Genomic DNA, 24,480 nt, shown 5'->3' on the forward strand with positions numbered 1-24,480 from the left:
CTCTCTTCTATTTCTGGGTCAAAAACCACTGCAGCGGAGTGGGGAGGGGCAGTTATAACCCATGGAGCATGCGCAGACGGGTAACCCGAGCTCTCCCCGGTCGAGGTGTATACATGCACGAATATCCTGGTTACTAAAGGAGTTATCTAGGTCTGTTAACCGGGTGTGAGATTCTGATTTAAGCTGGGGTAAGGTGTTTACATGGCGTTTGAGAAACCGGATATAACCTGAATATAATCAGGTTTTACAACTGCACGTAAACGCACAGAGATACATGAGACAGAGGCTACCACTTGTTCCTATCAGTTTATAGTAAAACCAGTGTATCACAACTAAATTAGCCATGATACACTATGTTAATGTTTATAATGCTGCACATTAATTATGGTGAAAATTAGTCCAACTAAATAAGTCTTTTGTTGACTTCGCAGGGAACTATATTAAATACAACAAAGCAATGATAATTTCAGGCCTTACAGCTATAAAAGGTATAAACTGTGAGAGAGTGTGTGGCATTTCTGATATTCACTGTATAGTAACATCAGTCATGTTAGTACAAACTGCTGCACAGCTGGGTCTGTGTGTGGCTCTGGCAGTGATGTAATGTCTGTGATGTGGCCTTGACCCTCGCTGACCCAACGACTTGTGCCTGACTCACACACACCGCGCGCACGCACGCGAACGCACACACACACACACACACACACACACACACACACACACACACACACACACAGCTTTAGTCCTGCTGTTGTGCAGCGTCAGAGCTGTCCAAACTCATTAGCTTCCCATCCACAGCTCCTCCACCCCTCTTCCCCCTCCATCCATCATCACTCCCTCCATCACTCCTTCTCAGCCAGCCCTCGGCAGCCCCTCTGGTCTTCTCCTCCTTACATCTACAACAAATCAATCCCTTTATTTGCTTCCTGAGGGGTTTGTTTGAGTAAGTGGCTGTCAGGGGCACCATGGTATTTTGCAGCAGAGCTCCGGTGAATTATAAATTCTCAATTATCTATGTGAATGAAAGGGGGGGGGGGGTGATACTGTGTGTGTGTGTGTGTGTTTGTACTCACTTCCCATTGGTCCTCCAGGGAGAGGGTGCTTGGTGGGAACTCTTGGCTGAATTCTGGGTCACAGAAAGACACATTTATTAAAACATGTTTTTTTTTTATAGGTTACAGTATCTGTTGTGGTATATACAAGGGAAAATACTAGAGAATGAAGGAGAACTTATGCACTGCAAGTCATATTTCACAGATTTTGTCAGTCAAGTACCAAATAGGAAGCCACAGCCAATAGACGGTTAGCGTAGCTTAGCACAAAGCCTGGTAACGGGGAAACAGCTAGCCTGGCTCTGTCTGAAGGTAACAAAATGTACCTACCGGCACCTCTAAAGATCGGTAGTTAAAGGTGTGTGCAAAGCCCAAAACGGTGTGTGCATGAGCAGTGATTGACACACAGTTAGACACCCCCCTGGCCCTGATTGGTGGATCTGAACAGGGAGCGGTGGATTTTTGCAAATCGCACTACAGGCTGGAGGTGGTGCCAGAGGAGCCAGATTTTTTTTAAATGACCTGCTTCATGAAGCTTTAGTCGAACACACGGTCAGTTTCAGCAAATATGACAGAAAGTTAGTTTTATAAGTCTTACCTACTGCACCTTTAACATTATGGGCCCTATCTTGCACCCAGTGCAATTGACTTTGTACACCGACGCATGTATCATTCCTATTTTGCACCGGACGCAGAGCGGACTTTTCCCTCCACAGACTCACGTTGGTAAATTAGGGAATGAACTTGCGCTCCCGGGGGCGATTCAGCAAAAAGAGGAGGTATGTTCCGCCGCAAACGTTCCCCAGTGCTATTTTGCAGTTTCAGAAAACAATTCCGCCACAGACCAGGAAAAACCTGGTCTGAAGTCAGTGGCGCGTTATTCAGATGCTATTTTAAGGGCGCATGCTTGGCACATACACTTTGCTTCTCTCATCTCACGGACCCAACAGTTCCCATTTTTGCAAACCATACATAAATACAAGGAAAAATATGACCTTGTTTTACACAAAATGTCCATGAATCATGGATGTGTTGATGATAAATGAGGAAATATTAGAGGACTTAAGGAGATGTGATGTTGAACTGCATGTGCCGATGCCACTTGACCCAAATGCCCCAGCAGCAGCAGCAGCACGGGAGAGGAGAGACAGAAGAGCTGCATCTTCTATAGTGAGGTAATCTCGGTCTAATTTTAGACTACATTGCAAAAATATCACTATGCATTCATAACCTCATGATTCAGTTAGATGAGAGTATGATTCCAGTGAGAGTGAGCCCAAAACATTGGAAAGTATGTTTTTGTGAAATTTCTTTATTTACATTTTGTCAAAAAGAAAAATCAATAGCAAACGTCGATCTCCTCGGCTGTGAACCGCTCCTGGCGTGCGCCCATGAATGTATTAAGAGCGTGCACCTAGCAAATCTGCCATTTATAATAGCAATCCACCATGGAAAAAGCACAGCTGTTTTTAAAGGGAATGTGAGATAACACTCTGATTGGTTTATTGCATGTTGCGCCCAAACCACACCTAAGATTAATGTAGCTACTTCAGACCAACCTATGTCGGGCACAAGAGTAATTTATATAATAGCAACAGCGCCCGAGATCCGCCCACAAAGCTGCTTGCGTTTGGCGTTTGATACTTGCGTTTCAGATCGTTAAAATAGGGCCCTATATCTTGTCTGTATCTGTACAAAATCCAAAGTGTCAAAATGAAAAGTTGTGGTTTTATTTGGGGATTATATACGGTATACGTGCAGATGTTTTACCTTAAAGCGAGCAAGAATATTTCACAAACTGTCAAACTCTTTCTCTATTTATTTATTTTTTGGTTTAACAGCATCAGCACACATTAATCAACATTGCTGTAAAAGGTGCCAGAGTTATCCAAAATGCTTTTTGCAATCAGCTATTTCTTAAGTGATAAAACAAGGCATTAAAGCTCAACTAATTATTTTTTAAGTAATAACTAATTACCTTAAAGTGCCCATATTATGAAAAAATCACTTTTGCTGGGATTTAGGGTGTTATTTTGTGTCTCTGGTGCTTTCACACGCATACAAACTTAGAAAAACATCCATTTGCGTGAGATATGGGTTTGTGAATGTATCCTGCCTTCAGTCTCTGGGTGAGCTGGTCAAAATCAGCAGGGCCATCTACATCATCGGCCGAAACATTTGGTGTGTGCTAACCACTTTAGCTAATACCACATCAGCTAGCTGTTTCTCCAACTTCGGTCAGTACAAGGCAGGATTAGCCGGGAGACTTCTTCTAAATGAGGGCGCACTTCCAACTTTGCGTTGAATACCTGCAGACGACGACATGTAAGTACTTCTATACAATTTCTTTTGTAGATTAGGGTGAACTCGTGTGTGTTCCAGCAGTGTTTTGCCATTGAGAACGAGGTGGCTAACCACTAGCAGCGTTAGCTTCTAGCTAGTAGCCCAGTACCTAGCTACTGCGCATGTGCGACTCCCAACAAAGATGGGATAGAAGTGAGATGCCTCACTCTGTAGCTTAAACAGAGAGCTCAACACACAGGGTGAAAAGAGGAGCTGCAGTACAACAAACATTTAGTGTTTTTTGAAAATTAAACCATATTCTGGTACAACCTCAAAATACAATTATGAACCTGAAAATGAGCATAATATGGGCGCTTTAAAGTAACGTTATTTTATTTTTTAAAATTTTTTACTAATACAGTAGGTTGAAATATAAAATGATTAATATCCATTGGCAGTCTTTTCCATACATACTGTAAACCTTTCATTTAATTAGTTATATAACAAAGCATTGTAGACGATGGCTTTAGCTAAATGGCTAGAATATTAATGGTAATATAACATGAGCTAATCCCCACTGAGACACCCATACACTTGCCCATACAGTATGTGTCATTTCTGAACATTAAATTGTATGTGATGCCGGTGACAAACACTTAAAATCCACAATAATGTGTTATGGGGATACAAATATTACAGAGCTTGTGCTGTTTCTCTTTTAAAACTAACTGCTCCGACTGCTTTCAGTTGTCTGTCAACATGTACTGTATGTACACAGCCTGTGCACATAAACACACACACACACACACACACACACACACCTAAACCCCCTGTCAGTCGCTTCCCAGGAATCCAATCCCATCAATGCAAATGCGGCACTGTGATAATGACATCCTCAGTAATTAATTAAACTAAACATAATTAATCAAAACAAGCACATTAAACCCTAACAATCCACTGTGATGATTGATGGAGCTAATTAATACATTAAAATCAAAGCGAAAGAATGGATTTTAATAACGTCATGCAAAATTAATGCACAGGCACCATGAAAATGAATATGAAATGTATTTGAGGGATTGTAATTGGCTTTTCATGTTTTTCAACCACAGAGTGAGGAAATGAAAGGAGAGAGAGGAAATAAAGTCCATGTCCAAATGTGTGTGTGTGTGTGTGTGTGTGTGTGTGTGTGTGTGTGTGTGTGTGTGCGCGCGTGTGTGTGTTTAATCTGCGTGTGTGTTACCTTGAAGTATTCCATGAGCGACCGCGAGTACTTGACAGCGTGGTCTTTCTTCAAATGGAACATCCTCAGATACAGCAGAGACAGACAGCGGTTACTATGGAAACAAAACCATTAGAAGGCAGATGAATCCGCTGTACAAATTCCCCTTTTAAAGCTCCATCCTTAATATTATTTTTCATGTCATCCACACAAAATTGCACCCGGACTTCAAAGACGCCCCACGAGTCCGCATGGACTAGGAAGAACTTGAGTGACGTAAAGGTGTGTGGGAAATGTATAATGTATGATAATACAAAAATCCACATCTTTGTGATTTAATTGAAAATTCACAAGCAGAGCCTGATTGAGAAAAAGACAAAGGTGTTAGCAGTCATAGAGGAGCTTTACATTCTAATAGTTTTTACATGGTGAGTATTTTATAGGCTCCTGTACATATGGGCCTCATGCAAGAACTGACTGATTCTGAAGTGGTACGAACGACTGATTCAGCCCTTGTGTTGTCTTCCTGTCGACCATGCAACTTTTAGTTTTTCTGGATCCAAATTTAAAATGAAAACCGTAAGGACGCTTTTGTCTCTTTTCCCGGTGTTCACCCCAGTTTTTTTTTTTTTTTTACCACGTTTTTGAAGCTTTTTGTCACTTTTTTTGATGTTTTGTCACTTTTCCCAAAGTTCTTAGTGACTTTTACACGATGTCTTTGTCGATTTTTTTCCCGCAATTTTGACGTTATTGTTTTTTCCCCGACATTTTTGTCACTTTTTTTCAACGTTCTCTTATCAATTCTTTTCTTCATATGCTATAACATTGAATAAAAGACCCAGATTCAATGGAAGTAGTGAAGTGATTATTTATTTTACTTGTGAAGAGCCTAACCACGTTATTTTTTTGTGTGACAATTTGGTAGAAAGAAAGCCAAATTTCTGATATAGTAACTTTTTGAAAATGGGTCATATTTGACCCGAGGACAATAGGAGGGTTAAGAGAATTTGTGGCAATTACCAGTTTTCTTGTATGTGGACATTTGGTAATGCTTTCTATGAAGCCTGTTTCTAGAACGCAAAATAAGCACATTTATAATGCGTTATATTCTGCTTATAAGTATAGTTATAAATACAATTATTATAATGTATTAAAAGTATGAGAATTATAATACACTATGATCCCGGAAAGAAAATGGTAGACGGTGTGCTACGATGATACTTATAAGTCATTATGAAATGCTATAAAGCATTTCATAATGACTGGTATGCATATTATTTTAAAGCATTATAAAGAGTTCTGAATGCTTATAACTATAATTATACAGTTCAATACGCAAAATTATAGTGAATTATATTCACTATAAGTCATTATGAAATGCTTTTTAATGTGTTATGATTTTTTACTAATGTAATTTCGGTAATATTATACACGTTACAATCCCAGTGACGCGAGTTACAACGCATTTAAACGCAACATATGCCGTACAAAACTATGCCATACTTTAATACAACTGTAAGGTACTTTAAATTGAGTATTTTCATTTTCTCCTACTTGCTTATTGTACTTTTTACTTCTCTATTTTTTATAGCTTTAGTTACTTTGCATATTCATATTAATTATACAAAATATTATGAATAATCTATGATGTATTAAAGTGGATAAAGAGGACATTCTATTGATTATTGATTTTATTTTGGTGAAAGTAACTCAAAAGTAATGCAAAAGTAGTGTAAAGCATTACAATTCAGATACAGTAATATTGTAATATAACTAATTACTCTCAAATGACAGTAACTAGTAATCTATAATGTATTACATTTTGGAAGTAACTTGCCCAACACTGTTAATCGAATGTGCAATATTTAGTTAATTTAGTTTGGTGTAACATTTGGTTTAACATTTTTTTATTCCTCTTTTTATTATTATATTTACTGTTTTTTCATAAAATAAATGCTGAAATAATTGTATCACATATCACAGATTATTTACAGAAATGTCGTATTTTCAGTGGATTTTTCATTTATTTGTATAACTTCAATTAACATGATGGTAGAAGTGCTATTTGTAGATGCTGCTATTGAACTGAGGCATATCAGAAATATCAGTTTACAGGAAAGTACTGATATGTTTTACTGGAATTGTTTTTCATTATTATAACTTTAGCTTTTGTTATAAATGTTCTGTGCTTGACTGTTCAATCTTCCATGTTTATTAAAAGAAAAACACTTATTGCTGGCATTTCCCATCCACGTTTTCATCCTTGCATAAGAATATAGAGTTTTGATGGTGTCTCATGTTATAATGCTCCATGACATGTTTTATCTGTTACACAGTGATTATTGAACTTTAGCTAAACTTTAAAAAGTAATAATCGCAAATCGAATCGTAATCACAATATGTGGCAGAAAAATTGCAATTGCCCAAATCGTTTAGCCTTATTATGATGGCATAATGAATATTCATGAGTGCCTATAACTATACTTATGGAGCACTATGAGCACATTATAACGCATTATAAATGTGTTTATAATTAATTACAAAAACAGGCTACATAGAAAGGAAAGGAAATTTCTTTAGGTTGGTGTTGCAGGACTGCCGTACAAGTTACGTACAGATTGTCTCCACTTGGGTTTGACTTTACAATAATAATTATAGTGCCTTTATCCAAACAAATTTTGAGTTTCTCACTCCAACAGCTGCTTCACAGTCTTTATGTGGGTCGCTGTCACTGATGTTGCACCCGACAGTGCCCGACAATAGACTACAGTAAGCCTATAATATTCTCTTTTCCATCTCTGTGACTATCAGATCTTGGCCTGCCATCTAAGTCATGGACCTCTTTGCGAGATGTTTATTTTTTTAGCATCCGACTTCAAACCATTCCCTCTTATGTAATGGTGCAGCACTGCTCTGATCCCATAATACAACCACTAACGCTACTACTAATTTTAGACAGCAGGAATTGAAGCCGGGTCCATTATACTAATGACAACATCTCATGCAACAGTTATTCCCGAAAATGGGGAATTCAGAAGGTTGAAACGGGCAATTTACGATTAGGTTTGTGCAGTTATAAGGGTTTTCTGAATCCAGCTTGGAACATTGTTTAAATTTGCATATTTGTAGGCCAAGAGTAAATAAAGGTTTTGGTGTCTCTCCATCAGAATTCGGATGGCAGTGTATAAAAGGCAGTTTACAGACATGGGGTGGGGAGAGAAAATTTTATTAATGACATGCAACAGTCCCAAGCACTGAGAGACATTGCAACCACTTTGCCAACATCCCAAACCCACAGGCCGCCAGGACAATCCACCAAAAAACATTATTCAACAGTTAACCGAATAGTTAAATACAAAGAAAACTAAATAGTAAGAGACATTTTGGAGACCTGGTCAAAACATAGGAATCTCATGACCACAGTGTTTCTAATATCTTGGTCGCACGCACACGCACGCGCACGCACGCGCACACACACACACAAACACACACACACACACACACACACACACACACACACACAGGTTTGTGGCACTGTCTTTGTGGGGCCCTTTAAAAGTTTTTTAAAGGGCTTTTTGGCCCCACAAAGCTGTCGGAACCCCACAAGTATACTGGACTCCCTGTTTTTGGACCCCACGAATATAGTTAAACAAGAACACACACACACACACACACACACACACACACACACACACACACACACACACACACACACACACACACACACACACACACACACAGATAAAAGAGAATCATACCACAACACAGCGAGCTTCTTCTCAGCGATGGAGGCTGAATGGCTGGTGAAGTTCTTCAACCTCATGGCATACCTGCAGAGGAGAGACGCTCATTACTCATGTGCTGACATTTTCACTGATTTATGCGCGTGAAATGTAAACACACTTCATTTCTCTCATTATAGCCAAGACATGGACACTCAAGGCTTCACTCTAATTACAAAATCAAGGTTAAAATCGTTCAAGGACCTGCTCTTTCTGAACAGAATGTAAAACAGTGACGGTTACGGCAGTTAGTGATTCATTTTCTTCAGACAGCCAGCATCCGCCCTGCTGAAGTGCCCTTAGGTAAGACAAGCTACAGGTCAGCTTTATCTGACTGTGCATCCTTTGGTTACTGACGAGGTATTTCAAACAATGCCGTAGGGGGCAGCTGTTTCCTCCTGCCCCTAGTGATCCAGTGCCATTTCTTAACGAGGTGGTAGTATATATCGACGACGGTTCATTTACGGCAGTGTTTTTCAACCTTTTTTGAGCCACGGCACATCTTTTACATAAAAAAAAATCCAGCAGCACACCACCAACCAAAAATGTTACAAAATGACACACTGTAGCCTAATAAGATCAGAATCTGCATTTTTCCTTTTTAAAAATGTATCAATCGATGTTGCAGGCTTACATCAATGATCTCGGCCCTACTGCTTACATCCTGTCACTGCCACCCGGTGGCAGTAATTCTATTGTCCTAAGTCAACAAGGTCATTATTGCGCTATACTGCCACCTACTGACACAGAATAGTATTTAATTTATCTGCCAGTCATCACATTAAAGGCACAGATGCGCAACAATGGCAAATTATTTGCAGTAACTCTGCAAACTGCTGGACCAATTAAGTAAAATCGGATAATTTCCCACGGCACACAAGGCGATCTCTCACGGCACACTAGTGTGCCGCGGCACAGTGGTTGAAAATCGCTGATTTACGGGATAGTTCCGGTGCCTCTGGGTGTAACCCTCACTTTCTGCTTTCTTTTTGTTAACTTTAAACTCCGGTCAGATTGAACGACATTTTTTTTGCCCTCCAGTGCCCTGCTACGCCCTGCTATGCTCTGCTGTGCCCTGCTACACCCTGTAACGCCCTGCTACACCCTGTAACGCCCTGCAGTGCCATGCTATGCCATGAACTACTACAACTACTATTTCTAGTCACTGTTCCATTATCTTTATTGTCACTATTATTGCCACTGTTCATCACACTCCCAACCAGCACTGTCAGACACCGCCTACCAAGAGCCTGGGTCTGTCCCAGGTTTCTCCCTAAAAGGGAGTTTTCCTCACCACTGTCGCACTAAATGCTTGCTCTTGGGGGGAATTACTGGAATTGTCTTTGTAAATTATAGAGTGTGGTCTAGACCTACTCTATCTGTAAAGTGTCTTGAGATAACTCTTGTTATGATTTGATACTAAAAATAAATTGACTGAACTGAATTGAATTTGGATTGTGCCACACATTCGGGGAATGATTGTAAAGATTTACAAAGAATATGTTTTCTGCATTTCCTCTCTAACTGGGACATTTTGGGACCGATTTGTGGGATTTGCTATGGACAAAATACACATGATAAACTGGTAAGAGCAAATTACGTTTAACCATGTATCCAGCTAATTTAAATAGCTCACGTTACTGTATTGTGTGAAGAGTTAACTTATATATTCAATATCGTATGTGGCATTTTTTTTTTTTGCGGGGTGCAAATGTTCCACCAAAACAAGTTCCCTTAGCGCCGCCCAAGACAATTGAGATTGGTTTAAAGCAATGCTTTTTTCCCCTCCTATCCAGGAGTGTATGCTCCTGTTGCCAGACCCTCCTCCGCAGCGCTGTGGAGATTTTTTGGCAATGCGAGACTAGCGAGGTGCTTAATCAGTCAACATGAAATTCAGCAGTGACAGGAGAATCAAGGGAGAGCAGTAACACCTCTATACTTCATTGATCTCCGTAGGAAAAAAAAAAAGTCTTGTCCTTTCTTCTGCTCCCTCCTCAGGGAGGTGAAAGGCCGGAGTGGCAGATCCGCAGCCCTGCAGCTGGGGGACCACTCAGCGTCTTGCTCGAGGACACTTCAGCAGGATGGATGAGTGCAGACAAGCAGGGCTTGAACCTGAGTCCTTCACTTAAAGGATTCTCTCCCACTAACAGCACCCTGCTGTCAACCTGCCTGCTTTCAAAGGAAGCAAGTCATTTGTTATTCTCACGTTGCTCTCTTTAAACTCGCACTTAGTGACTCACACACACACTGGCAGTTCTGAAAGGCTGGAGAACAGCAGTGATCCTGGAATGCAACACTAGTTGAACTACGCTCATTAGCAGCCCCGCAGGTCTGTGATGCTTTAGACAACAAAGATCAAAAACAAAAAAAATCCATGTCTGAGAGTCCAGAGCTTCATGCTAATTAGGGTTTAGTTTTTAAAGTTTTGATTAGTCATTTTCTGTGGGCAGAGAGGTGAACACATGCAACCGCAGAATATTATTACGGCTAATAGTCGAAATCTACAGGTCAGTAAGGTTAGGCTGATAAGAGAGATGTAATTTTCCACATATGATTTGGAAGCAATTATAGGGAAATGTGCCGAGACAGTGCACACTGTAAGTGCCCACTCATTTATTTGGGAAAGAATTACAGAATATAATAGCTGCATATCTGGGTAGAGAGTCACAGTTGTTGATTTCCAGAAAACTTTCCTCAAAAGAACTGCCAAAATCTTTATGACTGTAAAAATGACAGAGAATAATTGGAGCTACCTTAAATATTAATTTACCTTCTCCACTTTTGTAGACTTTAGTTGCCTGTAAATTACAGCTATAGACAGACAGACAACACCATTTATTCCCCCTGTTCAACTGACCAGCTAAACTAAAAAGGTGCTGCACCCATATCAGGCATTACAAAAAACAGCTGTTAATGATATATTTTTCCCCCGAAATTTAGTTGACTTTACTAGAAATTTGGGTGGAAACCAGTTGCCTTAAACTGTTTACGTTTTTACACTAAACATGTAAACTTAACATGTTAAGTTGTATTAATCAGGGGCAGTAGGTTGATGCAGTAGACAAATGAAGTTTACATTAGTAGTCATTACTAAAAATCATTAGTAAACATAAATTAGTTTTTTCTGGAGTCTAAAATAAGCATGTTAAAGGACAAATCCGGCGCACAATGAACCTAGAGCAGTGATCGGCAACCTTTTTAATATGAAGTGCCATTTTAAAATGTTCTTGTTAATCAGTGTGCCATATCAGCATTGAGCCCCCGTCATCTAAGCAACAAGGACTAGCTAATCTTCGCAGAATGGGGATGGGGAAAAAGTCAATCAAACTACTTGATGTGGGTCTGGCTTGTCAGGCTAGCCGGGACATGTCCTGTTGTGTAGTATTTGGTTTAGAAGCCTTTATTGGTGATTTTTCACGGCACAAAGTCCTGCTATGTACTCTGTTGCAGTAGCTCCAGCTTCCACTAGTGAAACACGGAGTGGAGGCTCCAGAGTTTCCAGGAAGAATGCTGGCCAATCAAGGAGGGATTAAAGAGACAGGCGCTCCTACAGAGCATCTCATCCATCCATCCATCCATCCATCCATCCATCCATCCATCCATCCATCCATCCATCCAGTACCTGATTAGCTCCACAGTCTCAGAGTACATGGTATACGGTGATTTGGCCTCCAGCGGATCTCGCTCCATAGCATTTCCACACTCTATGAAGGAGAGGGCGCCGTCGGCGTAGTTCACCGCTTTCCCAAATTTGTCCATCTGCAGACAGAGAGGAAGAACGCAAACAGAAAGGCAGACACATGAGCGACGGAGAAACAGCCGAAATGTGACAATGAGAAAAATGAAAAGGAACGCAGCAGAGGAGAGACAGAGAGAGAGAAGACATGAATGAGACAGAGACAGAAGAAGCAATGTCTTAACAGCATTGTGGCAGACGCGCCGCCGTCTCTTTGAATAATCTCCCGCTTAGATGCAAATCCCCAGATAAAGGCAAGGAAAAAAACCATGGAAACACAAGATAAATAACAAGTTAAATAAATCTCATTTCATTGCTCGGAAGGGGATCAGATAATTCTTTTGATATTGTATAATCTTGCAGACATCATCAGTCCTTGAATGCGATGTTCCCTTGGAGACAAATGGTGCAATAAATAATACAAATTATACAGTACGGTACTTGATATGAAATAGATTTTCATTCTTCGGAGAATGGCTGTGTGTGCACACATGAGCAATGATACACACACACACATCTAGCCTGTAGATTGTAACATTGTGTGGTTTAAAATTATTTTCTTGCTATCTGTGCGTCTGTCTTCTCTTTGCCTTCTGTATATGCCCGAGCATGGAGGTGTTAATGTGTGTGCGTGTGTGTGTGTGTGTGTGTGTGTGTGTAATAGGGCTGGGTACCGAAATTCGATACTTTTAGGCACCGACCGAAATGCCCATGTCATTCAATTCCGAATTCCAATACATAAATCTTCTCAAGTTCAATTTTTTCAAGTTTAATTTTATTTATATAGCACATGCAATAATAACCATAGTTGACCAAAGTGCAACAAGCTCAAAAACAAAATGAATAAAATACACACAAAAAATTCAAAATAAAACAACAGTAGAGAAGCTGTCAAAACTCGAATTGAAAGCCAACGAAGAAGAAGTGGGTTTTAATAGGTAAACTACTCCAGAGGTTTGGAGCAGCCACTGAAAAGGCTCGGCCACCTTTATTTTTTAACCTGGATCTGGGAACATCGAGAAGCATCTGATTGGACGACCTCAGTGCTTTGACAGGAGTGTAAACATCTGTTAAAGCTCTGATAAATAATGCGCCAACCAATTTAAAATCTTCAAAACAAGCAATACAATCTTAAAATCACACCTGAGGTTTTATTACTGAGTTTATGTGCTGACGCTTTTTTAGTCCTAGTTAGAAGCCGAGTCAGCGTCACGTGAGCCAATAAGCATGTAGTCTCGCATTGCCAGACCTTCCTCCACAGCGCTGCCGAGGAGGGTCTGGCTAATCCACACAGCAATCCAGGATGGGAGAAAAACGTGCTCTGGTTTATTGGCATTTTTTTTAACCAATCATATGCATTTTGAGATGCTGGACTACAGTGTGCGTCACATAAGGAAATGGAGTGTATTTACAGTATATAGGCAGTTTATTTTTCTAGTCTTAAATACTACTCAAAGCCAGAGGTGTCAAAAGTATTCCCATTCATTACTCATGTATTAGTACAGATACTAGGGTTTAAAAAGACTTCTGTAGAAGTTGAAGTATCAACTCAAGCTTTTTACTCAAGTAAAAGTGTAAAAGTACTGGTTTCAAAACTACTTAAAGTATAAAAGTAAAAGTAATGTAAGGGGAAAAAAATGCTATTTAGGACAAAAGCTTAGGCCGCCCCACAGGGGCCTATATAGTGCACTACCCCACCTCCACAAAAAAACATTTTTCTAAAGGCCATGACTATAATGTTATATTAAAATCATACCTGCAAACTCAGAAGGGCTGAAAAAGGTGACATATCTCTTCTCTCTATTTATATATATATATTTAAAAAGGAGCACCTTGTTCAATTGTATTTGTCTGTTCTGTATATTCAAAAATATAAAACAATTAAAAGTTTATCTAAATAAAAAAAAAAGGAGCACAAGGCGACATTAAAGAACGGCTTGTGCATTGCTAAGGCCACAGGGTCAAATTAAATGATTTATTAAAAATGTAATAACAATAACTTATAACAATAACTTATTTCAGGCTGAGTCTGTGTTTTTCAGACAACGGAAGCTACAGTCTGGTGTTAGAATCCTCTCCAGTGAAATACAGACACACTTTTACACCGGTTAGTTGTCAGCATTTTAACCGTGTTTACTCCAGCTGCTAGCTAACGGTAGGCTAACGTAACCTGCTGTCGAGTCTAATGTTAACCATTGACATGGTGTTAACTAGCGTCCCGTGCGGCGATGTTTCAGTTCCCTCTACCGTCTGTTTTCGGAGCATCAGAGAGAAGCACAGGCATTTAAGCGGCACCTAAATAAGGCACCGAAATCCGCGTTGCTATTCGGTCCGGTAGATAACGGTCGTTAAGGCACCGGTGCCGTATTAGCACCGGGTCTGTGCAGGTGCGATGGATCGCGTACAAACCAATAGGGTGTCGGAATGGTATATGTTTATACTTCTCATCCAACCACAATCAAATTCACTCTCTCCGGATGGCGCGATTTATCTGGATAGTTTGTTTTTTGTATGTGTGTGTGTGTGTGTGTGTGTGTGTGTGTGTGTGTGTGTGTGTGTGTGTGTGTGTGCGTGTTTGAATGATGACGAGCCGGAATGAAAACAAGCCGAACTGAAATAGGAGTAACGAAGCTATTTTTTAAATGTAAGGAGTAGAAAGTAAAAAGTCTGCTGTAAAATAATAACTCCAGTAAAGTATAGATACCCAACATTTCTACTTTAGTAACAAAGTATTTGTACTTCGTTACTTGACACCTCTGCTCAAAGCGCTTTCACACAGTACAGCAAATGGGACTGGGCCAAGGATCAAACCACCAACTCCGATTGGTAGACGACCACTCTACCACCAGAGCCACAGCTACCCCCTTTACACATAAGTGTGAAAGAAATGAAGTGTAATTTCTTTTTGTAAAAGGTCCCATGACATGGTGCTCTTTGGATGCTTTTATATAGACCTTAGTGGTCCCCTAATACTGTATCTGAAGTCTCTTTTATATAGACCTTAGTGGTCCCCTAATACTGTATCTGAAGTCTCTTTTATATAGACCTTAGTGGTCCCCTAATACTGTATCTGAAGTCTCTTTATATAGACCTTAGTGGTCCCCTAATTCTGTATCTGAAGTCTCTTTTATATAGGCCTTAGTGGTCCCCTAATACTGTATCTGAAGTCTCTTTTATATAGGCCTTAGTGGTCCCCTAATACTGTATCTGAAGTCTCTTTATATAGACATTAGTGGTCCCCTAATACTGTATCTGAAGTCTCTTTATATAGACCTTAGTGGTCCCCTAATACTGTATCTGAAGTCTCTTTATATAGAGCTTAGTGGTCCCCTAATACTGTATCTGAAGTCTCTTTTATATAGGCCTTAGTGGTCCCCTAATACTGTATCTGAAGTCTCTTTTATATAGGCCTTAGTGGTCCCCTAATACTGTATTTGAAGTCTCTTTATATAGACCTTAGTGGTCCCCTAATACTGTATCAGAAGTCTCTTTTATATAGACCTTAGTGGTCCCCTAATACTGTATCTGAAGTCTCTTTATATAGACCTTAGTGGTCCCCTAATTCTGTATCTGAAGTCTCTTTATATAGACCTTAGTGGTCCCCTAATACTGTATCTGAAGTCTCTTTTATATAGACCTTAGTGGTCCCCTAATACTGTATCTGAAGTCTCTTTATATAGGCCTTAGTGGTCCCCTAATACTGTATCTGAAGTCTCTTTTATATAGGCCTTAGTGGTCCCCTAATACTGTATTTGAAGTCTCTTTATATAGACCTTAGTGGTCCCCTAATACTGTATCTGAAGTCTCTTTATATAGGCCTTAGTGGTCCCCTAATACTGTATTTGAAGTCTCTTTATATAGACCTTAGTGGTCCCCTAATACTGTATCTGAAGTCTCTTTATATAGGCCTTAGTGGTCCCCTAATACTGTATCTGAAGTCTCTTTATATAGACCTTAGTGGTCCCCTAATACTGTATCTGAAGTCTCTTTCCCGAAATTCAGCCTTGGTGCAGAATTACAGCCACTAGAGCCAGTACCACAATGAGCTTTCCTTAGGATGTGCCATTTCTGTGTCTGTAGCTATTGAGGAGGAGAGAGGGGGGGCAAGGTGGAGGGTGGGGGTGTGGCCTTGACCAACTGCTACTTTGCTCGTTTGAAAGCCATGATGCCTCTCTCTCATGGGTGGGCCAAATTTTCTGGGCGGGCAAAGCAGAGAAAGGGGAGGTAACCTTGCTCCTTATGACCTCATAAGGAAAAGATTCCTGATTGGTCCATCTGAGCTTTCATTTTCTCAAAGGCAGAGCAGGATACCCATGGCTCGGTTTACACCTATCACCATTTCTAACCACTGGGGGACCATAGACAGGCTGGGGGAACTCATATTAATGTTAAAAAACCTCATAAAGTGACATTTTCATGACATGGGACCTTTAAAATGTTTTTTTTTTTAAATGGTATTGAAAAAAGTATTGTTCAGGAACCGGTATTGAATTTTTCTTAATGATACCCAACCCTTGTGTGTGTGTGTGTGTGTGTGTGTGTGTGTGTGTGTGTTTGTGTTTGTGTGTCTTTCAGCAATTGCAGAAAGAGTTGTGGAAATCTTACCAAAGCGTCAGCCTTGTGCTTCAGTCTCTTGGCCTCCTGCATGTAGTAGTCTGCACTGTGGACTCTGGGAAAAAAAGGAAAAAGAACATAAATGGCATGTTTGCACACACGTCGTTTAAAAATAACCGTGCAGAGTGATTTGCATAATCAGCGGCTACGAGTAGCTCGCAGTGAGTTATATACAGTAGCCTACTTAGATATACATACCTCCGGCTTAGTGCAACCTTAGTAAAACAACAAAACATGTTTCATGAATAATGCAGGAACCCTTTGGGACAAATAAGTAACAAGATCGTTCCAGGTTTTCAACACAGATATTTCCCCCCCACCTGCAACACACTAACAGGCCACCATTTGTCCCATTAGTGTGTTGTTTTAAATCATCTAATATGCAGCATGATGATGGCTATCCTCTCTTAAATCAGAGGAGTTGCTTTGAAATAAGTTATTGTAAGACATGAGAATACCTTCAAGGCCTTCAAGGCTCTAGTTGGTTGCTAGTTGGACCCCCTTGAAAACGAGATGGTTTATCTCACGGGGCTATCCTTCAATAAACTTGTAGTTTCCTTAACCCAACCCAGGATCTACGGAAGAGGATGAGGGCCACATGTAAAAACTTGTATGTTTTTCACATGCGGCCCTAATCCTTTTGCATAAGGATCTGAGTCTGACTGGGTCCTAGCTATAATCGGTCTAATCGGGTTAGGTATGGTCCCCTTCTATTGTGGCCAGTCTCAGGTCCGTGTGTCAATGTCTTTTTTTATTCTTATTTATTCATATTTGTTTATGGTGCAATACAAGTGATCAAAGTGAAAACACATACTGTATGACGCTCTGTGTGTGTGTGTGTGTGTGCGCGTGCATGCGTCATGCATGTGTCTGTGTGTGGCTGGTTTTCTTGTGTAAAGGCCATATTGACCGGAACTCACTGATTGGACCTGATAAAATTTGATCGAAGAAAACCCAGACGTCGTACTGAAGGAAAATGAAAATTGAGCGGAAGTACGTAGGAGGGCGGAGCCAGGCTATGTCGTAATCATTACAGGAGAAAAGAATTTGGTTTTTGATTGAAGACAGTGTTGCATCATATAACGTTTGTTTAGCACATGCTTGTGTCAACAGCGACGAGCGAAGGAGGGAAACTGAAGATGGAACTAAACATTTGGCAAAATTGGGCTCCGATCCTCAACAGACTTTCTTGTGACTACTTAACTTCTCATGGATAAATAGTTATCAAACAGAGCATAGTATAGAAGAACCAAATGACTGAGCATGACAGAAAGAAGCATGCTCAGTCAAAGAAAGAGCATTAAAAGCAAAAAATTATTAAGAATGCAAATAAAAAGAGTGAAAAGGCAGCTTTGCTTGGACAAGGCAAATCCAAATTCGCCAAACATCATCAGCAGTCCTAACCTGGAGCCAGAGTGGTGAATGGAGAAGATGAGTAGTGTAGGAAAACTTGGGGAGGTTGAACACCAGATGTGCAGCAGCAGTCTAGACTAGTTGCAGGATGAAGTGTAAAGTTCAGGGGGGAAAGTGGCATGTATCGCTATTCTCTCGGACCGCAGCTGCTTGTTAATTATTGGAGCGTCACGTAGCTGTCAGCGTCGGGGGTTCTCTCTGTGTCAGGGTCTGTTGGGGTCGACAGCATGTCGGATCAGGTCCAATTATCCTCGGGTCCCTTTTGGGATCGTGTGTTTAAAAATAAAATGCATCTCAGCTTTGGGCAGGTTTTCCAAGGGTCAATTGTGGATTGGAAACAAAATTCTGGACCGGTCTGGACCTCTAGAATGCCTTCCAATAAACATACGATTGTAGTGGAAATAATTAGTCCAGTGGTACTGCTAGTAGTAGAGCTGTCAAGCTTTTCACTCACTCAGATCATAAGGCATCAAAACTATTAATGAACACATATGGAATTATGTACCTAACAAAAAAGTGTGAAATAAATGAAAACATGTCTTATATTTTAGATTCCTCAAAGTAGCCACCCTTTGCTTTTTTGACAACTCTGCAAACCCTTGGTGTTCTCTCAATGAGCTTCATGAGGTAGTCACCTGAAATGGTTTTACCTTCACAGGTGTGCTTTGTCAGGGTTAATTAGTGAATTTCTTTCCCTTATTAATAAAAAAGCAAAGGGTGGCTACTTTGAAGAATCTAAAATATAAGACATGATTTCAGTTATTTCACACTTTTTTGTTAAGTACATAATTCCATATGTGTTCATTCATAGTTTTGATGCCTTTAGTGAGAATCTACAATGTAAATAGTCATGAAAATAAAAAGGAAACGCACTGAATGAGAAGGTGTGTCCAAACTTTTGGCTTGTACTGTATCAGAAAGTTGAAAAATGTTGCATTTACTTCACACAAGAGCAGCCATTTTACACTGTTGCCATGGGAACGTTATGAAGTGACATAATTTCCCGACGTGAACATCATCAAAAAGCAGGTGTTGGGGGGGATCACTTTTTTTCTCTTTTTCATCAAACCACAGTTTTTGCAAGTTCCCGCAATTTTTGCAAATTCCCGCAATTTCATCACATAAAATTGGATAAATATCCCGCATATTCCATCGCATTTTTTAAGAAAACATGACGCATAATCAAGAATTTTTGCCTGCAACAATCACAAAAAAACTCAGCATTTTTCTGGAAGGACTGATAAGTCTTCTGAGGCAAAAACAAGACACAACATTTATACTAGGGGTGGAAAAACAAATCATGTGTATCGTGATTCTTTTTTGCAACGATTTTTTAAAATCGATTATTTTCCCTAGAACTGATATTTCTTATTTATTTTTTACCAGTGATTCAACTAAATATTTTCTGTTTATATGGTACCGCCGACGGCGACTATCCGTTTCAAGCAAAACAGAGCGAAAGCAGAAAAATGCAGAAGATCCATGTTATGTACTTCTTTACTAATGAGATAAATGTCACACTGACTGACCAACATGTGATATGCATTCTTCTTAGAAAACAATTAGTTTTTAGAAATGTCTCAGGATATGTTGTCTCTAGAAGTTTAGTATTCAACTTTAGTTTTTGTTAAAGAAGGAAAAGAAAATCGCAATACTCAATACTATCGAATCGCAATACTTCTAAAATCGCAATGAATGAAAAACACAATACAAGAAATAAGGACTAGGTATGGTGACTGAGAGCTGGAAACCAAGTGTGTGTGTGTGTGTGTGTGTGTGTGTGTGTGTGTGTGGGCGGGCGGGCGAGTGAGTATGTGTGGGTGGTTGGGTTTGTGTGCCAAACTGTATGTTGGTGTGTGTTTGGGTTTGTGTGTCAAAAATTCGAAAGATAAATGTGGATGAGTGGGAATTAATGGTATATGTGGATCAGTGGAAGCATGGAGAGTGTGTGGTTGGGGAGGTGGGTATGTAAAAGTATGAATATGAGCATGCATGAGTGTGTTTTAAGATTCTGTGGAGTAGAGGAATATTGTTACTAGTAGGAGTTGTACTCTGATTGGAGTATGAAATTACACAGTATACTGGTATATGTATTACTTCTTGACGGAAATAATAAAAATAATTCACAATACAAATCGAATAGGCAACCATGTATCGTGAAAGAATCAAATTGGGACAAAAGCATATCGTGCCAGCCCTAATATATACAGTGGAACACTCAAGACACGCTTCTGTGTAAAGAGGCCTGCTGTCTCCTCGCACAGGAGATGGAGGGGATTACTTATACAAACATCAGGGAGTTGCGTACAGACTGCAAAGTCTTATTAACAACAATATTGATTAGATAACATTTTTTTATTTATACATCATTCTGCTAACAGACTTCACAAGCATCAACTAAGAATCTATTGAAAGTAAACTTGCGTGTGTAATTGTGCACACTGGTGTGAATGATATAAATAGTATTTCTACATACGTGTCGCTAAATGAGAGTCTTGGCCTGCGAGGTTCGGCAGGTTCCGACCACGCCTCTGAATCTGACTGTCCGTTGGCATGGTAACCATCTCCGCAGGGCTTCTCGCCGTGGGTATCCACTTCCTGAAACAGAGAATGCATTAAATCCAAGGTTATAGTAGTACTGCAATGGGTGGCTTTCATCAACCAGCTGATTATTGTTGGCTTCTCATTCACGGTGACGGATTCACTTTGCCAGTTAAAGTGCAGTCTTGCAGTCACCGTTATAAGTAGGGTTGGGTACCGAAACGCAACCGGTAGGAATCGGACCGGATTAGAATGCAAATTTTGGTTCCTCATTTCGGTTCCACCTAATGTGTCGACTGAAATATTTTCCCTCTGTCGCTCCGAAACGGACGTAAAAATATCACACTTTCTCTGTAGTCTACGGTTAGCTAGCTATCGTAAATGTAGGCTACTTTTAAAATTAATACAATATTTTACCTCTGGGCTCACCAAAACGGACGAAAAAGCATATTAACCATTCACTGCAAGTGATCCCTTAGTAAACATGTTACACTTTTTCAGTTTTTCAAGAATTGGTTTAGGAATCGGAATCGTTTTAAAAGTACCGGTTCGGCATCGGAATCGTAAAAATCCAAACGATATCCAACCCTAGTTATAAGTTAGCCTCGTGAGGCCATCCTGATCTCACGAGCTCCAGTTTTCCACTCGCAGATCAGTCTGGCATCTTGAGATAGAGAAAATTTGGAGCCGTTTGCCAAACGACCGACCAATCAGCGCTGGTTTTGAGACGGGTTTAGGTGTGACGCAACGAGAAGCAACAGGATACCCAGGGCTCGGTTTACACCTATCGCCATTTCTAGCCACTGGGGGACCATAGGCAGGCTGGGGGAACGCATATTAATGTTAAAAAACCTCATAAAGTGACATTTTCATGCCATGGCACCTTTAATAGTTACTTTGCAGATTTAGATCATTATTACTCAATATAACTAATAACTAATGTTGAGTTACTATAGGTTGAGCTACCCAGCAGCAGTATATACAGTAATTCAAATGAGTCCCATCTTTACAGTGATTAACACATAAATGCATCACTACTTATAATCCTTTAATATATAATATATATGATTCTGAAATGGGCTATTCTGAATGAGTACTTTTACTTTCTGTACTTTTAGTCATTTTTTTAATACAAATACTTGTACTTAAATTTGAAATGGATTGGCTTTTATTGTAACAGTCTTTTTATACAGTAGCATTGCTACCTTCCCTCAAGCAAAAGATCTGAATACTTCTTCCACCTCTGAACAAAACACTTATTTTAGTGCCTTTGGCTCTTAAAACTCCTGAAATTGCAGGTAAGGAAATATGACTCACATAGGCGGAGATGTGTCATGCTGTAGATTCTTACTTTTTAAGTATGGCAAGTCATTAACTCGAGTTATTTTTGGAACAGTGTCAGTGTCAAGTGAGCAACTCAATTTTGCAAGAAGAAAATGCCACTAGCCTACTCTGACTCCCACACGGTGCATCCTATTAATTCTGGACAATGAAGCACCAGAGCCAAAAATCTACCAAGTTGTCATCATTTAAAGTGTAAGTCCAGAAGGCCTATCTCTTGAAAACGCGGAGTATTATTTTAATAAGAACACGTTTGCTCATGTAAATGGTGACATGTAACACTTACACTGCCGTTTCTTGCACGTGATGACGCCTTGCCTTCCCCTCTCCTGTGTCTGTGTGAGGAAGAGGAAGTGGAAGAGGAAGAGGCCGAGCAAGGAAGCATCCCGGTGGCGGCGTGCTGGCTGAGAGAGGAACTGCTGTCACAGGTTCGTTTACGAGGTGGATCGTCAGAGAGGGGGGACAGGAGCGGGGGGAGCAGCTTGTCATCGCGCCGTCGAGACTGCTTCCTGTTTAGGGAGCTACTGCTCGCGCACACACACCCCAAATATACACACACACACACACACACACACAAAAAAAGGACAAAGCAGTGTGATTATTCATTTATTTATTGTAACTATTATATTATGTTTTTACTCTATATTTAGGATATGTGCTCTAATTAGTTGCTTAGGTGTGCCTATTGCTAAAGTGTGATTGTTGTTTCAATTAACACCCTGCCACCACTGCTTAGAGGCATGTGAGGATGAGAGGTGTGAGGCAGTGCTGCTATTCCCATAAGCGACAAACGACAAACGCCGTGCAACCAGTAACCAGTAACCTAGCTCAAACACAGCGTTCGTGATTCGACTGGTCACGACTGTTATCCAAGATGGCGGCCGCATGTAAACATTAACGCTACTGTCTTTATAATCTATCTTTGTAATAAAAAGTTCTCAATGCTTCGGTTTACATGTAGGGACCCTCATTATGCTACCGTGGAAGTGTGGTGCTATTTTGAGCCCTTGTTAGTGGTATATAAATAGTGATTCACCCTGTGCCCCGAAAGCTAGCGTTAGCAGCTAAACACCGTTTTGCGGTTGCTAGTTTCAAGCTAGAGACACATTAGATTAGCATGAAAACATATCCCAGAGAAAGGTCGACTCGGTACACGTGTTATTAACCCCTAGGTTCATTTTGCGCCGGAATTGTCCTTTAACATTTATTATTCATATCGTTATAATGTTTATCCTTTATGGTGCTACCCCATGGCCCTCATTTAACAGAAAGCTAAGCTAAGCTTTAGCTGCTGTCAGTCTTGGAAAATGGCTGCACTTAAACAGGTGAAGTGGTTTTCAAATTTTGTGCGGACATTTAATTTAATTTAATTTATACTTTTATTGATCCCAATTACAATTTACACTCTGTTTGTTAGACGTCCACTTTCTATATTACTGGATCTTCACAGAACATACACCCACTCTGGTGATGTGTTTCAGCCTGAAACTATTCATCACAAGTATAAAATGTTTCATGATGACATTATTTTTTTTTTTTTTAATATTCAGTACCAAAGCCCATCAGTGGCCCAACAGTCCTGTCTTTGTTTTTTTTTGTTTTTTTTTTGTTTTGTTACTATAATTCCTGTAAAGATGACTTTTTTGGATGTCCGAGGTTCTGGATGAATGCTGATCATAAAGTATAATTTTAGTAGTTAGGTATTCTTATGCTTAAAGGGTCATTTCGGATTTTATCAACCTGGACCCTATTTTCCTATGTTTAAATGACTTATAGGAACAACAATCTTTGAAATTGGTCCAGTATTAAGCGATATCGCTGTGACTAGCAGCCACGGACCGGGCTACATGTAACCCTGTGGAGCAAATGAGCATTTCAGTTTTTGCCACTGAAAGGCTCAGATTATTATAATAAGTGTCTGACAACATTATGAAAATGATCCCTACAGTGATAGACCTTTTTAAAACCTCTTTAAGACCTTTCTGTTTAACAAGAAACAGCTCTGAAATCGCTAGCGCTAAACCCACCAGACTCCATTGAATAAAGCAATACTTTTAGCATGTACATAGCCAACATATTTTCACATGTGAATTGGTAAGGTATGTGTTTATTTCAACCAAAACAGTAGGCTGTGAGAAAGTGAAAATGGAACTTGTGAGCAGAAAAAGTGTTGTTTGGCAGTACTTTCAGTCAGAAGAAGGCCATTCAAGTCCAGCTACATTTTCAATTTGCAATGCCGATTTGTCTCGTGGTGGCGAGGACCCTAAACAATACACAACATGGCCGCTGTTAAAACATTTGGTATAAAACATCGGAAAGAATACGAGTTGTGCATGAAGCAATTTACAGCCAGCAGCCAAAATGCAGCAACTTAAGGTACGGCAAAGTAAGGACAGTCAAAACTTGTGTTAACCATTTGTTTACTTCATTAATGGGTTTACTGTGTTAATGGACTGAGGATGGGAGCAGGATTCGGTATTCAGATTCGGCAGAATC

The 24,480-nt window shown here is 40.0% G+C and overlaps 1 protein-coding gene across 1 annotated transcript in view; it reads right to left on the bottom strand.

Moving 5' to 3' along the window:
• aff2 (AF4/FMR2 family, member 2) overlaps positions 1-24,480 on the bottom strand; it is a 181,427-nt gene that overhangs the window by 12,721 nt on the left and 144,226 nt on the right. The window contains exons 17-23 of the mRNA XM_039813457.1: positions 22,271-22,508; positions 20,579-20,700; positions 16,681-16,744; positions 11,962-12,098; positions 8,316-8,387; positions 4,579-4,672; positions 1,074-1,126 (exon numbers count right to left, since the gene is read on the bottom strand). Of these exons, the coding sequence (XP_039669391.1) occupies positions 1,074-1,126; positions 4,579-4,672; positions 8,316-8,387; positions 11,962-12,098; positions 16,681-16,744; positions 20,579-20,700; positions 22,271-22,508 (780 nt within the window). The remainder of the gene's footprint in view (positions 1-1,073; positions 1,127-4,578; positions 4,673-8,315; positions 8,388-11,961; positions 12,099-16,680; positions 16,745-20,578; positions 20,701-22,270; positions 22,509-24,480) is intronic.

Source organism: Perca fluviatilis, chromosome 10, assembly GCF_010015445.1.
Source record: "Perca fluviatilis chromosome 10, GENO_Pfluv_1.0, whole genome shotgun sequence".
Classification (NCBI taxonomy): Eukaryota; Metazoa; Chordata; class Actinopteri; order Perciformes; family Percidae; genus Perca; species Perca fluviatilis.